Source organism: Tilletiaria anomala, assembly GCF_000711695.1.
Source record: "Tilletiaria anomala UBC 951 chromosome Unknown K437scaffold_10, whole genome shotgun sequence".
Taxonomy (NCBI): domain Eukaryota; kingdom Fungi; phylum Basidiomycota; class Exobasidiomycetes; order Georgefischeriales; family Tilletiariaceae; genus Tilletiaria; species Tilletiaria anomala.
In genome coordinates this window covers 124,205-137,849 of record NW_013547012.1, presented here as the reverse complement: position 1 = coordinate 137,849, position 13,645 = coordinate 124,205, and the positions used below count along the sequence as shown (strand labels likewise).

Here is a 13,645-nt window from a genome sequence, read left to right as displayed (position 1 = left end):
GAGCAGCGCTGGTGCCTTCAGGCGCAAGAGCATCCACACAATCACATTTGCGTCGGCACAGCAGCAACAACAGCCGTCGCATTCGAACTCACCAGCCCGTGGTAGTCACCTGGAGCTTCCCCTGATGGCGAATGCGAACGGCGACAGCGCTCTGTTGGCGCCCTGCGCCATGAGAGACATGGGGTCGCCCAGCAGGCTTTCGCACCCGAACCTGAACAGCAATGGTATGCTAATGCAGCTTAAGTTCGGAGCTGGCCGCGCAGCTTGGGGTCCTGATGGTGGCGGCAATCCGGAGCTCGGAGCGGGTGACTTTGAGGACGACGACGGTGTCGAATTGGCCACACACAGCGCTGCTGGTCCTGCGTATGACCGCAGCGGTAGCAGCGGAGGCGGCGACGCAGACGCCATGACAGGCAGCAACATGTCGATTGGGAGGGTTTCTCGCGCAATCGGCGCTGCCGCAAATGCTGGACTCGGCCTGGGGAGCGGCGGCGGTGCAGAGGCGGAGATCATGGGCTCGCAAGGCATGCGTCGAAGGAAGGACAGGCTGCTGGATTACGAAGAGCGCTTCGCCGGCAGCCCAGCGTCCAGCAATAGCAGCGAACATGGCAACAGCGAGGGCCGCATCCACCCAGCCAATGGCGACAGCAATGGCTACGAGGATGGCCACTACACCTCACGGGCTGTCATCGGCATTGGCATGTTTGGTCGCCTGTTCGCAGGCTTATTCCTCAAGAAGGCCACCAAGGCCGACAGCACAGTCCCCAAAGGCCGCGAGAGGTTGCGCTGGAACAAGTTCAAGTGGGCGCTCTTCACCACCAACATCGTCCTCACCGTCTACGCGATCGGCGGCCTGGCGGGCGTCCTTCTCACTTGGGCGAACGTCTGGGAGAGTTCGGACGTCATTCGGACTGCCAACTCGACCGAGCTTGTCCTCGCGAGCATCGCTGCCACTCTCCTTCTCATCACCGCCATCATCGGCTGGTGCGGTATCCTGCTTAACAACCGCGCTTTTTTATCGTTCTACAACCTCTTTCTCTGGATTAGCTTTGCCTTCCTCCTCGCCCCCGGTTACGTCACATACAAGAAGCGCACGTTCAATCTCGAAGGCAAGGTGAACTACATGTGGTCGCGCGACTTTGACACCGACGACCGGCGTGAGATCCAGAACAGCCTCAGCTGCTGCGGTTATTACAACCCATTCATTGAGGCCGCGGAGAGCAGCAGGTGCTATGCGAGGAGCACCCTACCCGGCTGCAAGGGCCGCTTCATCCGCTTCCAGAAGAATGCGCTCAAGAGGTTCTACCTCTGCGCGTTTGGCCTGGTCATACCGCATCTCCTTTTCATCGTTACCGCCCTGCTCAGCTCCAATCACATCACATACCGATTCGGCAAGGGCCTCACACCCAATGCGTACAGATTAGACGAGGCCACTGCCAGGAGCATCAAAAATGTGGGTAAAGTGACCGTGCTTGTACATTCCCCGAGTGTTGTTGACCCCCTTTTCTTTTCAACTCCACAAAGGACTTCCTCGCGCAATTGAGCAGCATGTACGGACCAGACATCCTCACCGATCTCTTGGCCAACCAACGACGACGCATTTCGCAACTTGCCTCCCTCGAGCACACCAACTCCTCCACCTATCTCCTCAGCGACAACGCCTTGTCTCCGCACAGCTTCGACCAGGTGCCGCTCGCGCCACCAAACAAGGGCGCGCTCTTTAAGGGCCGCCACGACAGCTTCTCGTCTACCGGTATATCAGAGAAAGGCAGCCCGCTGCAGCAGAGCCTGGGACTGCATGACCTCATGCACCACGGCGCATCGGACGCACGGACATCGGTCGAGCGGGGAGATACGACACGCTGATACACTTTCATCACACCGGCATCGCCCGCGCGACTGCTCGTCTGCCTTCTAGCGGGATAAAAGAAATGGAGGAGTCAACACCAGCTGATTCTGTGGACGCTCTACAACAGGAACCATCCATCAAGGCACGTATACCTACGTTGAAATCCTACCCTATTACACTCTTTTAATTTTATCATTCATTAGGGCATTCCTTCATCGTGTAGCTCTACTGCATCGTTGACCTGACCGGAATGGAGACACATACACTTACATCAACTAAATCAAGCCCGCAGCCTGGGGTGTACATGAAGTATTGCAACGGAGGGCCAATTGATGAAACAGGGCATGGCATATTCTTGGTCGGCACATCGTGAGCAATACAGTCAATGTTGCCTCTTCATAACGGCACGAACACGGCTCGATGACACCACAGCCGTCATGTAGCTGCGAGCTTGCCTCCTGGTTCCAGCTAAAGGCGACGACGCCGCTTCCCCGAGAAGGGGGAAGGGAAATGAATTGAATATCTGAATGGTGGCGATCAAGCAATCAAAAGCAGCACATCAGTGGTGTTGCTAGAGCTAGCAAACCTACAAGGCTGTGTTGAGTATTGGCGGGGCTCTCATTTGGCAGCATCACGCGTGCTCAGTTTGTCGAGGCTTCGGCCACCGGCTTAATCCGATTGCCGGGTCGAGATTGTAGGTGCCGCGAGCGCGTAGATCTCTTGCTCTACCCCACCCCCTTTTCGAATGCCAGGTCATCCGCCGACCATGAGTACCTTGTGTTTGTTGCATCAGACCCATCGATCCCGGCCCTTACGGAGAACCCCAGGCGCCTGCTTTCGAAAGACACGCAAGTGACGACAAGATGGCAGGCGCGGGTAAGACACATGCGTCCGACGACGCGGCACTCCAACGGACGCTCGCACGCGTCAAGGCCATTCGCTCCCACCTGGACACGAAGGCGCGTACCAAGCGGCTCGAAGGCAAGGTCGCCATTGTCACCGGGTGCAACAGTCTGGCAGGAATTGGGTGAGCTCTGGCTGCTAGCCCTGTCTGTGCCGTTGCATGCTCATCATCTCGCTTGAGCTGAACGCTTCCCTCCCCTCGCACCTCTCTTTCATCGCAGGCGGGCCACAGCACGACTCTTCGCTCACGAGGGTGAACAAGCGGAACCGGTGAAGGATTAGAGACTGTTTTCGTACGCTGATCCTTGCTGATTGGAATTTCCAGGCGTCAAGCACTTGTACTGCTCAGATTACGCAGACGACAACCTCGCCGAGCTCAAGAGCTGGCTGAACAAGCTGTACCCGGATGTCGCTGTGGGTACTTTTGCGCCTGGACCCTGAAATCTGCAATCTGAAGATGTATCTCCTATTTCCGTAGGTAGATGTCATCCAGGCCGATGCCGGAGACGAGAAGTCAGTGGTGGGATTGGTGCAGAGAGCAGTGAGGGATGAGGGCCAACTCGACATCTTCTTCGCGAACGCCGGCATCGGCCCATTCCACCCGCTCGAGTCGACCGAGGCAGAAGATGTGAAGGAGGTTCTGCGCATCAACACAATCAGCTGCTACCTCGCCGTCAAGCACGCTTCCGAAGCCATGAAGCGCACCTCCGCATCTAAAGCCCAGTCCGGGGGATCGATCGTCCTGACCGCCTCTGTCGCCGGCTTGCGCTCTGGCGCGGGTTTCATCGACTACTCAGCGTCCAAGGCTGCTGTCATCTCAATAGCACAGACAGGCGCGTGGCAGCTCAGCGGCACCAACATCCGCGTCAATGCCGTCTGCCCAGGCCTGATCGAAGTTAGTGTCGTCTAATCTGACGACGCAGCCGCCTTCCTACCTTGTAATCAATCTGTGGCTGATCCCCTCTTATTCCCCAACCAAGACCGGCATGACGGAGCTGGTCTTCGAAACGGCACGGGGAAGAGGCACGGAAGGCCGCATCGGCCAGCTGAATCCGCTACGGCGCTATGGAGTTGCTCAAGAGGTGACTATTGCGCTCAGGCTTCCTCTTGGACAACGACACAGACCCAGCTGACAATCCTTTCTTTGTTTTTCGCAGATCGCAAACGCAGTCATCTTTCTCAGTTCGGATGAGGCGTCCTACGTGAACGGAGTCGCCCTTCCCGTATGCGGCGGCCTATCTGCCTCACATCCCGTCGCGCCTGGTAAGAGCTACTAACTGAAAGTGAAACAGCACGCCAGCCAACGTCACGATCATCTGTTTTGTATGCAAAGGGTCATCGATTCAATGATGGTGGTGGTGATGCGAACCTACATGGGCATGCGTTGCGTGGTTGCTTGCGTCGGATGCGTGTGCATGGCTAGCATGCGAATGGGCATGGCCGTGCGAGTGGCCGTTGCCATTCCCAATGCCTTGTGAGTGAGAATGTGAAATATCGGGGACATGGCTGTGAGCATGGCCGTGGTGCTCATGTTGGTGATGATCGTGATCGTGATCGTGACCATGGCTATGGTCGTTTGTGTGGCTGTGTCCATGGCCATGATGGTGATGGTGATGATCGCTGGCATGTGCATGAGTATGGTGCTGCATAACGTATTCCTTTTTGCCTTCGCGCTCAACCTGGATGACAATTTCGCCCGCACGCATTCCGCCCCGCAAGCTCTCTCCGGCCCGCAGGCCAGCCACGGCACCCACACTCGGTGCGAGCCGCTCCCACGCTTTACGCGTCAAGTCGTGCAGCTCTGCGTCACTCGCTTCGCTCTTGAGGAAGATTTGCACGTTGGCGATGAGTGCCGGGGCACGGGACGTCGATTGTGTGAGGTTGGCAAACGAGTTGTGCTTGCGTGGAGAGGCGCCGTCGCTCGAGGTCACGGCTGATGTCGACGGCGTCAGCTGCCATATCCGCGGTGGTGCAATGTATGTCACGAGTGGCTCCTCTTCGAGCTGAAGCGGATCAAGGAGGTGGAAAAGGCAGGCAACCCGTCAGTGGTCTAAAGTCTGGGCCCAGCACTTCTAGGGTTCGCACCATACACTCACCCTCTGCAATGCCTTGATCAGCTGCACATACTGCGGTGAATCCGGTGGCGGCGCTGTTTGCAGCAAGACGAGGCCGAGCGCCTTAGATGCAGGGTAAGCGATGCAGAACATACTGAGGCTCTCTAGCCCTGCCAGCACCTTGTCCAACGCTGCGACCTGGAACGGGGGCATGAACACTGCCGAGAAGAGCAGACTGGCTGAGAAGAAGAGGACGGTCAAGCTGAACGGATTGGCGAAAAGGCCGAGGAAAGGACCGGCGATTGTCGTCGGGCTCGTCAGAACAGACGTACGACGCGCGTGGTGTCCACCGCCGCGGCCACCAGAGTACATACTCTGCGCGGCGGACGCGGCGGTGGAGATGCCGCATGCGGCGACGAGCTTGGCATGGTTCTTGAGCACGACGTTAGAGAAGATGCACACAGCCGTAGCAAGCAGCAACAACCAAGTCGGGAGCACCAGTCCGACATCCGCCTCTTCGTGCTCCTCGCTTCCTTCGAGCAGCGCATGTTCGATCGACTCTTTCAGCACGTAAATCGCCGAGAACAGCAGGTAGATCGACTGGGAGAAGTGCAAGATCGTCTCGAAGCGATGCGGGCCATACGGTCGGCGGATCTGCTCGACGGACGTGTGCCCACGCATCATCTTCCCGCCGCTTCTGTATCGCCGATCCAGCTCTTGGCGCCAGCTCTCCTGCGCCATCCTGGACCCGACCTCGCTGAGCACGCCGAAAGCATCAAAGACGACAAGATAGCCCAAGCCGGTGACGGCAAGCGAATCGCCCGCTTGCCCCGCCACCCACAGCGCCGCGCCAAGCCCAAAATTCAGCGAGCCGAAGAGGAAGCGTGGCCGCGCGGAGGCAGGCAAGGTCGGTAGATGCTGCATAAGCTTGCCCGGCGAGTTGAGCGCTTCTACAGCATGCGCCTGCCCATGCTCGTGACCATGACCGTGATCGTGGTCGTGATGGCGATGGTGATGATCATGAGACCCTTGCATGCGCTCGTGGTGATCATGCGAGTGGCTTTTGCTGAGGTACATCGCGGTGTCAGTCGCAGATGGCTGCTGGTCATATGCCGCAAAGCTGACTGAGTGCCTGTGGTGGTGACCCCTCTTGCTCTTGCTGGGACTAAGCTCCATATCCGAAGCAGGCGAAATACTTATGAAGCTGCCAATGCTGCTTGTATTTGAAGAGTTACGCCGATCCATCGAGGGTGCGACTCGGAGTAAATCCGGGGAGGAGGATATGTTGATCGCTGGTCGGCCCGCTTCCTTGATGGGATCAGGACCTGCGCCCACAGCTGCGTAGGCAGCCTTAGCTTTTGCTTGATCCGCTTCCTCTTCCGCCTCGGTGCCGGGTTGCGGGAAGAAAGCAGACAGATTCCTCTCGTGTACGCGTGAGTGTCTGCGGGAGTGCTCTCGCCGTTCTGCTGGCGTCATTTGCGCGAATGGCTTGTGCGAGTCGCCATTGCTGGAGGAAAGGCCGTTCGCCAGGGACGAAGATGAGGAGGTGCCAAGCTCGCCGACAGCATCCATGTCTTCGTACAGCTCGTCGTCTTCGAGTTCTGTTTGCACCTGCGCGCTGGACAGGTCATCTGTTGAGATGGACACTATCGGAAGACCGCTGGGCTCGCTACTCTCTCCTCCATGCTGGGGCTGGTGACGTTTCAAACGCTCCTGCTCCTGGCGCTCCCGTTCAGCCTTTTCTTTGCTCTGTTTGCGCCTGTGCATCTTCAACGGGTGAGTCTCTCGCGATGAGGAGGGTACCCCTGCTGTCGTCGCTATCTGCGTAGTCATGCTGCTGCCGCTGCCCGTATTTGTGCCGGAAGAACTCTGCCGTTCAGGCGGCAAGAACGAAGACGGGTAGCTTGGACTCGCCAGACGGACCGAGGAAGCACTGCGGCCGTGCTGCTGTGCCGAGTAAGATGAAGTGGAGCTGGCGCTCAGCGTGCGCGGTCGCGGGTCTTCTATGTTCAGGGTACTTGGATAAGATGGACTGGCGAGCAATACGGACGCTTGGTGAGCGTGCTGACCACTGGCGGTGAGAGAGCCGTGCGAGCTGGCCCGATCTCTCGCTTGCTGCCCCTGCAAGGAAGCAGCAGAAGCCTTCGGTGGCGTCAAGCCAGATGAAGAGGACGAGACGTCCGCCGAGCTGGGGATAGAAGGAAAGGATGTGAAAGAGGACGAAGGAGACACGTTATGTGTCTCGTATTCACGCGTCAGGCTCTTGACAGATTTATGTTTCTTCTTGCCAGCTGGCGGCGCCTTCTTGGGACTGGCCCCGGTCAGCCTTGTGCTCAGGATCGGTTGGGCCGAACTTGGGGACGAAGACGTGGACTGTGTGTTGCTGGAAGCTGCAGCGATAGGTTCTCCAGCGCCAGCCGCTGCCCCTGCCGATGGGCGAGCAAGGACGTCGCCGACGTGCTGGTCCGTGGTGCTTGGCTGCGACATGATCTACCTATTTCGGTCACACCCCAGCCAAGGCGAAGGAAAGTGAAGGATGTGGGAGCAGCAGCGCACACTCGTTCCCACGCACGCTTCCACGCCGGCGCGGTCTGCACTGTCGATGAGCGCTGGATATATCCTTGCCTGGTGACCTACGGGGTGCAGCGGCGATCCCAGTCTGTTCACGAGCATTCAGCAATGTTTATCCCCTCTGTTGCTACCTGGCCACCGCTATGGTCCACTTCGAGTCCCCCCCCCCCCCAGCGTACACAAAGACTGACTGAGAGCGCGGCGCCATCTTCCTTTTTGTCTGCCCTCCCTCATCACTTGCAGGCACCACAGCTGTGTTCCTCATCAACGCACAGGCAGCTGGGCGCGCAGCGCGTGCGGCCAAAGCGCGAAAGGAAAAAGGGAAACCCCCGTGACAACAAAGCATCCAGCGCTCATATTCGGTGCAATGGATGGCACGCGTCATGCGCGCCACGGCCTCACAAATGTCAAAGCAGTCTCTAATCGGGCGCACTCATTCGCGTTGAATGCTATAAGCCTACAACACCCTCTCACAACCCATCCTCACATCGTCCATCATCCGACAAGATGTGGCCCACATGACACTTGATCGTCTCGTAATATCTCCTATCTGCCGCATCGAAAAAGCTACGCGAGGGGAGTATACGGAGCTGAAGAAGTCCAAAAGGTTACATCAACATGCCACCTAAAGTTAGGAGTAGCACTGGGGGCGGCGGAGCCAAAGCTCGCAGGTCTTCCTCGAGCAATGCGTTTGCAGCCAAGGGAAAGCCGAAGCGTGCAGCTACGGCCTCCAGCATCTGCTCCGCAGCGGTAGGCAGCGGTAACATTAACAAGAAGGACGGTGGCGCAGCACGGCCCAGCTTAGGCGTTGCCGCACTCTCAGAAGGTGGTACCTCGCGTACAAGCAGCAACAGTACCAAACGCTCTCCGAGCGCTGCAGATTTGCGCGCCAGCGTCGGAAATTGTGACAGCGTAAGAGAGTACTCGAAAGAGGAGCTAGACATCATCAAAGATAGGCCCGACTTGGACGTGAAGGACCCGGCGTGGGATGCATATTGGGATGCGACGCAGGAAAAGATGGGCTTGCCGAAGATTCAGCCGAGTGAGCAAACTCGCCGATCATCTCCCTTTGGCTGGCCCCATAGCAAGGCTCCTAGTTCTAACAGGTCGATATTCCTTTGCTTGCAGTCCACACAGAAGGTCAGAATCGCATTCATCACATGCTAAGGACGTTTGATCTGGATCCTGCGTGAGTGTTCACCTGTCTCTGCGCACTGCGGGATATATGCGCCTGACATTGTCAGGCTCCCCCGAATGGGGACATTTACGGATTTTCCACTGATACTATCCTTTCCCCGTGTACGTTCTCCTGCACATGTCCTTGAAACGCCCTGACGATGCCTTTGCACCGACCATCACCCACATCTGCGGCTCCCCCTGCCCCGCTGCGAACCGCAACATCTCCCGATCCAAACCCTTCTACGAACTCATAACCCAACTGCCTGCAGCTACGGCCCCGCGATTGGCATGACACGCTTGCAGCGATGGCACCGCGCCAAAGCGCTCGGAGACGACCCGCCCGAGGAAGTGCGTGCGATCCTCGAGACCAAGCAGGGGATGCTCGAACTTGGCGACCATGTCTTTGTTGGGACCGGAATCTGAGAGCTCGTGCAATAAACCGGCTGAAAAGGAACATGAATCCAAGCACAAGGCTCCTTGATTCCAGCGTCCTCCTCCTTCGCTCTTTCTGTTGCAAGTCGTCAGCGGAATGGGGTGCATATGTCGCCGACACCCAACGTCTCAGGCGCCTCGCTGTTGTACTTGTACTACGAGCTTTATTTCTTTCAGCACACTGCATCCGGGATCGTGCCTCCTTGCCGACAACGTACATGTGTAGATCAAGCACGACCAATACACCTAGTGCGCCCTTCTCATCGCCCAGGTTCTTGCATCTTCCCTTTCGATGTGTTCATAATATATCGCGGCGGACGGCGAACTGCAACACAAGCTACGCGCCTGCACCAGCTCGATGCTCTAGTCTGCTTGAGCTAGCGTTGTGCCGAGCAAAGTGGTTCATCCGTTGTTCACGCAATACTAGTGGTAGATGATTGTCATCGCGCCGTCATTCATTTGCCACGGTTATCCTAGTTCTCCATGATCTGTGGCCTGGAGGGCATAATACCAACACGTTTTTTCGGCGTTGGTATTGCTCGCACAGGGGGTACCGACTTCATCATCTGCGTCACACCTGGTGTACACCGGTATCAATTCGTTCTTTGAGAGAGTTGGGTGGTGAGAAAGTGACTGGAAACAAATGTTTGTTTGGGCTCATCTGTATACGCCCTACTCAGCGCCCTGCTTCGACTCATGCTTCGCCGCTGCTCTGCTCTCTAACTCTCGTCGTTATAATAAAAATAAGAGGTCTCCAGCGGGCACGCCCTCGTGCTTCGTATGCCCGTACGACAAACTGCAGTCGTATGGATGATATACAGCGCACCCGGAAGGGAGTGTCGTACGAGCCCGAGCTCGGACCTCATGCCCTCGTCTCGCTGCATATATAACCATCTATTGATACAATCGTGCCCAAGACTCTTGCATAGTTTAATGCCGGCTACCAAAACCTGTGCAGTTGCCAGAATATTATCGGAAATTTTTTACATACATTGCACCGCATTCACGATCCACCGGGCAATGGATTACATGTTTGTGTTCTTGTTACCTCCACTTTTCACAATCTCTGGAATGGTGCCAAGTCCTGCCCTGCGGCGAGGCACAAGCCCACAACCCACAGACCAAACAGCAGCTGCTAACTGCCTGCCGTCTACTGCGCCAGTAAGCGTGACCAGTGATTGCTCACACCTGCCCTGTCGCCTCGTTTATCGTACCACTCTCGTGTATACTCAGTATGTACCGCACGGACATTTCTTGTTGCTTTCGATCGTCACGTCTCCACACGAAAAGGGACAGAGGAACGCGCAAGAATGACGAAAGCGTCCTGGTTCTGGAACATGGTGCCAAATGGTAACGTGCACAACGTCCCCGCACCCGGCTCCCCTGTCTGCCGTTGAACTGCAGGGCACTGCTGTGGCAGTCGCCTTTTGTGGCAATTCTGCACGTAGGACCCAGATTGGATCGTTTTATATGGAATGAATCGACAAATTCATGTCGATAGCCGTGTACTCTGAGCGGCTGGGCTTGAATACATTTACATGGTCTGATTCGGGAGGGCTGAAGCCAGACTAGCCTGGTTACACGACGGCAAATGACCTTGCACCGCATTTAAAGCCCTAGCAGACTCGTTGTTTGGCGCATTCTATTTCACTGTCTTCAGTGCTGACAAACTGACTGCTTCCAAGACGCTAGGGGCTATCATCGCTCCGCCTGCCCATCCCATAAATGCTGGTCGTCCAGGTGTATTATTGTTCCACTTCCCTCCATATCATATCGCGGACCACCACGCTCCCATCCTTTACGCACGCGGGCGCCCCAACTTTCAGATGAACTAGCCTACAAGTGATTGTTTCTACAGAGACTAGCCAGCCGCCACGAAAGGCCTCCGTAAGTCGCCAAGCCTCGACTCACTCCCCCCTTTTCGCGGTTCCTCGTCTTCCGATAGGTGAATACAAGCGGACCCACGACAGGGTATGCGTCTCTTGCGATCCGCCGCGGCTTTAGCCGTAGCTGCCGGTGTAGCTCATGCTTCTGTTTTCGCTGATTCATTTACACAGTCGGTGCGTTGCCCATTGCCTCCTAGCGAGGCGTGCACATGCTGACCGGAGCAGCTCTCATTCCCCATCAGCAATATGGATTCACGCTCCAAGCGATCTACGACTCGGATGCAGGTCACACCAATTTCACCCTGCACACCCTCAACTCGGGCCAAGCAGTAGGTTGGATGGGTATTGGAACCGGGGAGCAGATGGCCGGGAGCAACATGATGGTCGGCTGGGTAAACACGGATAACACCGTCGTGATCTCGCAGCGAACTACGGCGGGTGAGATCATGCCGACGACGAAAAACATCAAGGCGCAGCGCTTCACCGTTGACAAGACGCTTTCTAAGACGCAGTCGAGCGGCACGACGTTTGCATGGTCCCAACCGGGCTTCCCGGAAGCGGGTGGCAACATGCAGATGGTCAACATGATCTGGGCTGTCAACCCGAGCGACGCACCTGCTACTGCAGACACGAGCGCAACGATCTACAAGCACGCCAGCCGAGGCTTCATCACGCTTGACCTCACCAAGCCGTACACCGGCGGTGCGATCACAGCGAGCGATGCATCCTCGGGCGCTCCAAAAGCCAGTCGTACCATGAGCATGCGCAACAGTATCATCATTGCGCACATGGTGCGTTCTTGATCAGATGGGCCCAAAATGCAAGCTCTACATGCTGACTCATAGGACCCCACGCCCCGTCTTGCTTCCCCAGGTTCTTTCTATCGTCGCATGGCTCATCCTTATGCCCGCTGGCATCTTTATTGCGCGATTCGGCCGTACGGCATTCACGTGGCTGCCCAAGCACCGCATCGTCCAGACCGTCTCGATCGCGTTCATCCTGATTGCCATGGGTTTGGGCTTTGCAATCGTTAAGAGCGAGGGTGGCGTCGATTTTAGCCAGCGGCACCACAAGCTAGGCTTTGTGCTTGCCATGCTCGCCGTCTTCCAAGGGCTTTTGGGGCAGTTCGGCCACATGCTCTGGAATGCGAAGCGCATCCGCGTACAGAACTACCTGCACATCATCATCGGAATCGTCCTCTTCGGCCTTGCGCCGTGGAACATGGCATTGGGTTTCGACCTGTGGGTGCCCTGGTACCCATCGGTAGCGGGAAAATATGTCGTGAGTCGCTCTCATCGTGTTGTCTTTCCGCTGCGTAAGCCCTCAATTCGAGGACATGGCTCGGTCTGACCACCGCTCGCTCCCCTCATCTCACAGTGCATCGCGTGGGCAGCATTGCTCGGTGTCGTGTACATATGTGGACTTGCCCTTCTCCCTCGCGAGTTCAAGACAGACCGCAAGGCGCAGGAGCTGCGTGCTGCGATTCGGATCGATTCGAATGATGATGTCGGCGGCCAGCACGACAGAAAGGCGTGACCTCCGCCTTGATTCCGATTCGGCAATGCCGTAATACGCGTCTGCCTGATAACTGCTCGACCTTCGAGATAGAGGTGTAGTGTATTGGTTCCTTTGTGTTTACCTCGAAATCGATAATTTTTTGATAGGATGGCGCTCCGAGTACGCGAACGTCTTTCCTTTTTCGGCAGGCGGAAGAGACTTGGACAGCGGACGTGCCTGGCAGTGAGCGTGCTTCGTGCACCGCAGGTGGCCGCCATTTTCTTCATTGTTGTCTGCATGTGCATCGATTTCGGGACGCTCTGGGCGAAGCACGCCAAGCACCATCTCAACCACCCGTACCACTGCTTGGGCCTCGCGCTGACGCGCTTGGCTATCTCTAAAGGCAGCCACAGGCAGTGCGGGTTCATGCTGTTCCAGGCTAGGAAGAGCAGCGTGCTCACCCTCCTGTACATCGCCATTGGCATCGCGCTCTTCCCGCTAGCGATCTACAGCATGAGCCTCGGCTTCGGCGAGTGCGAGTGGCAGCCGCCCCGCTCTGCTCACTATGCTATACGTTCCTACGCGGACAAAGAAGCAGAGATAAAGGCACCACACGCGGACCGTGCACGGGAAAAAGAGGAGGCGGTCTACAGAGTGCAAAGAGCCGAGATTCAACGTGGAGCAGGACGAGTAAAAGCTCGAAAAGACATGGTTGTTAAACATAAGCTCCACCTGTGCATATTAGACACGTTGATCGACTTGTCCCTGGTCTTGTAGCTTAGAAGGTTGTCACTGCCGCCTGTGCTCCTGATTCTTCTCCCATTTCCTGGGCAGTCTTTTACCGGGTTGGCTTATAAGAAGAATGTAGTGGGCGAATGAAGTACTAATCAGTGCTCGCGCTGATCAGAACAGCCGTCACACACGTGGCAGCCTGTAGCAGTGACGCAGCTGCGGACCTGGTGTGCACCTGGATGCGTTAGGCTCAGAGAGACCTGCTGTCATTTACAGAGATTGGAGACTGCGGCGCAGAGAACTTGCAAGTTGAACAAAAACAGGTGTGCTAGTGTGCCCATGAGAGTCCCAATTGACCATCCACGGCTGTTCCATTTTCAATTACTGACCTTCATCCTTCGGGTTTGGCCTCAGTGTCGGCTCGTCGCTGCGACCCCGTCGTCTCACTCGACTCTCGAGACTATTTCTTGAGGCGCCGGCCGGCCAACTGCCAAGAAGAAAAGGGCCGAGTCAGGGAGACTGAGGCCCTTTAAAATTGCCAG

The 13,645-nt window shown here is 56.7% G+C and overlaps 6 protein-coding genes across 6 annotated transcripts; 5 read left to right on the top strand and 1 right to left on the bottom strand.

Moving 5' to 3' along the window:
• Positions 1-700: 700 nt before the first annotated feature.
• Positions 701-1,866, top strand: K437DRAFT_220647 (uncharacterized protein; the record flags this gene model as incomplete). The annotated part of the gene is made up of 2 exons (XM_013389837.1): positions 701-1,453; positions 1,525-1,866. 2 exons carry the CDS (start codon positions 701-703, stop codon positions 1,864-1,866), a joined length of 1,095 nt encoding a protein of 364 aa, XP_013245291.1.
• A 751-nt stretch (positions 1,867-2,617) lies between these two features.
• Positions 2,618-4,120, top strand: K437DRAFT_254219 (NAD(P)-binding protein). The gene is made up of 6 exons (XM_013389836.1): positions 2,618-2,876; positions 2,974-3,005; positions 3,078-3,166; positions 3,231-3,647; positions 3,733-3,834; positions 3,910-4,120. Exons 1-6 carry the CDS (start codon positions 2,713-2,715, stop codon positions 4,027-4,029), a joined length of 924 nt encoding a protein of 307 aa, XP_013245290.1. The 5' UTR covers positions 2,618-2,712; the 3' UTR covers positions 4,030-4,120.
• Positions 4,072-7,533, bottom strand: K437DRAFT_254218 (uncharacterized protein). Its single transcript, XM_013389835.1, has 2 exons — positions 4,849-7,533; positions 4,072-4,755 (listed from the first exon to the last, which is right to left on the bottom strand). The coding sequence occupies exons 1-2, from the start codon at positions 7,291-7,293 to the stop codon at positions 4,096-4,098; spliced, it is 3,105 nt and encodes a 1,034-aa protein (XP_013245289.1). The 5' UTR covers positions 7,294-7,533; the 3' UTR covers positions 4,072-4,095.
• A 315-nt stretch (positions 7,534-7,848) lies between these two features.
• On the top strand, positions 7,849-9,280 carry K437DRAFT_254216 (uncharacterized protein). Its single transcript, XM_013389834.1, has 3 exons — positions 7,849-8,419; positions 8,506-8,566; positions 8,826-9,280. The coding sequence occupies exons 1-3, from the start codon at positions 7,996-7,998 to the stop codon at positions 8,977-8,979; spliced, it is 639 nt and encodes a 212-aa protein (XP_013245288.1). The 5' UTR covers positions 7,849-7,995; the 3' UTR covers positions 8,980-9,280.
• Positions 9,281-10,688: 1,408 nt separating this feature from the next.
• K437DRAFT_254213 (CBD9-like protein) lies at positions 10,689-12,524 on the top strand. The gene is made up of 4 exons (XM_013389833.1): positions 10,689-11,048; positions 11,117-11,665; positions 11,748-12,155; positions 12,252-12,524. The coding sequence occupies exons 1-4, from the start codon at positions 10,962-10,964 to the stop codon at positions 12,408-12,410; spliced, it is 1,203 nt and encodes a 400-aa protein (XP_013245287.1). The 5' UTR covers positions 10,689-10,961; the 3' UTR covers positions 12,411-12,524.
• On the top strand, positions 12,502-13,586 carry K437DRAFT_254212 (uncharacterized protein). Its single transcript, XM_013389832.1, has one exon. It carries the CDS (start codon positions 12,669-12,671, stop codon positions 13,146-13,148), a length of 480 nt encoding a protein of 159 aa, XP_013245286.1. The 5' UTR covers positions 12,502-12,668; the 3' UTR covers positions 13,149-13,586.
• The last annotated feature ends 59 nt before the right edge of the window (positions 13,587-13,645 follow it).

Excerpts from the sequence above, each read along its gene's own strand:
- K437DRAFT_254219 (XM_013389836.1), top strand. The coding sequence starts at position 2,713 with ATGGCAGGCGCGGGTAAGACACATGCGTCCGACGACGCGGCACTCCAA. Across the intron at positions 3,167-3,230 it reads AGCTGTACCCGGATGTCGCT|GTAGATGTCATCCAGGCCGA; the intron begins GTGGGTACTTTT and ends CTATTTCCGTAG. Across the intron at positions 3,835-3,909 it reads GCTATGGAGTTGCTCAAGAG|ATCGCAAACGCAGTCATCTT; the intron begins GTGACTATTGCG and ends TGTTTTTCGCAG.
- K437DRAFT_254212 (XM_013389832.1), top strand. The coding sequence starts at position 12,669 with ATGTGCATCGATTTCGGGACGCTCTGGGCGAAGCACGCCAAGCACCAT.
- K437DRAFT_254218 (XM_013389835.1), bottom strand. The coding sequence starts at position 7,293 with ATGTCGCAGCCAAGCACCACGGACCAGCACGTCGGCGACGTCCTTGCT. Across the intron at positions 4,756-4,848 it reads TGATCAAGGCATTGCAGAGG|CTCGAAGAGGAGCCACTCGT; the intron begins GTGAGTGTATGG and ends GATCCGCTTCAG.
- K437DRAFT_254216 (XM_013389834.1), top strand. The coding sequence starts at position 7,996 with ATGCCACCTAAAGTTAGGAGTAGCACTGGGGGCGGCGGAGCCAAAGCT. Across the intron at positions 8,420-8,505 it reads CTTGCCGAAGATTCAGCCGA|TCCACACAGAAGGTCAGAAT; the intron begins GTGAGCAAACTC and ends CTTTGCTTGCAG. Across the intron at positions 8,567-8,825 it reads ACGTTTGATCTGGATCCTGC|CTACGGCCCCGCGATTGGCA; the intron begins GTGAGTGTTCAC and ends AACTGCCTGCAG.
- K437DRAFT_254213 (XM_013389833.1), top strand. The coding sequence starts at position 10,962 with ATGCGTCTCTTGCGATCCGCCGCGGCTTTAGCCGTAGCTGCCGGTGTA. Across the intron at positions 11,049-11,116 it reads CTGATTCATTTACACAGTCG|CAATATGGATTCACGCTCCA; the intron begins GTGCGTTGCCCA and ends ATTCCCCATCAG. Across the intron at positions 11,666-11,747 it reads GTATCATCATTGCGCACATG|GTTCTTTCTATCGTCGCATG; the intron begins GTGCGTTCTTGA and ends TTGCTTCCCCAG.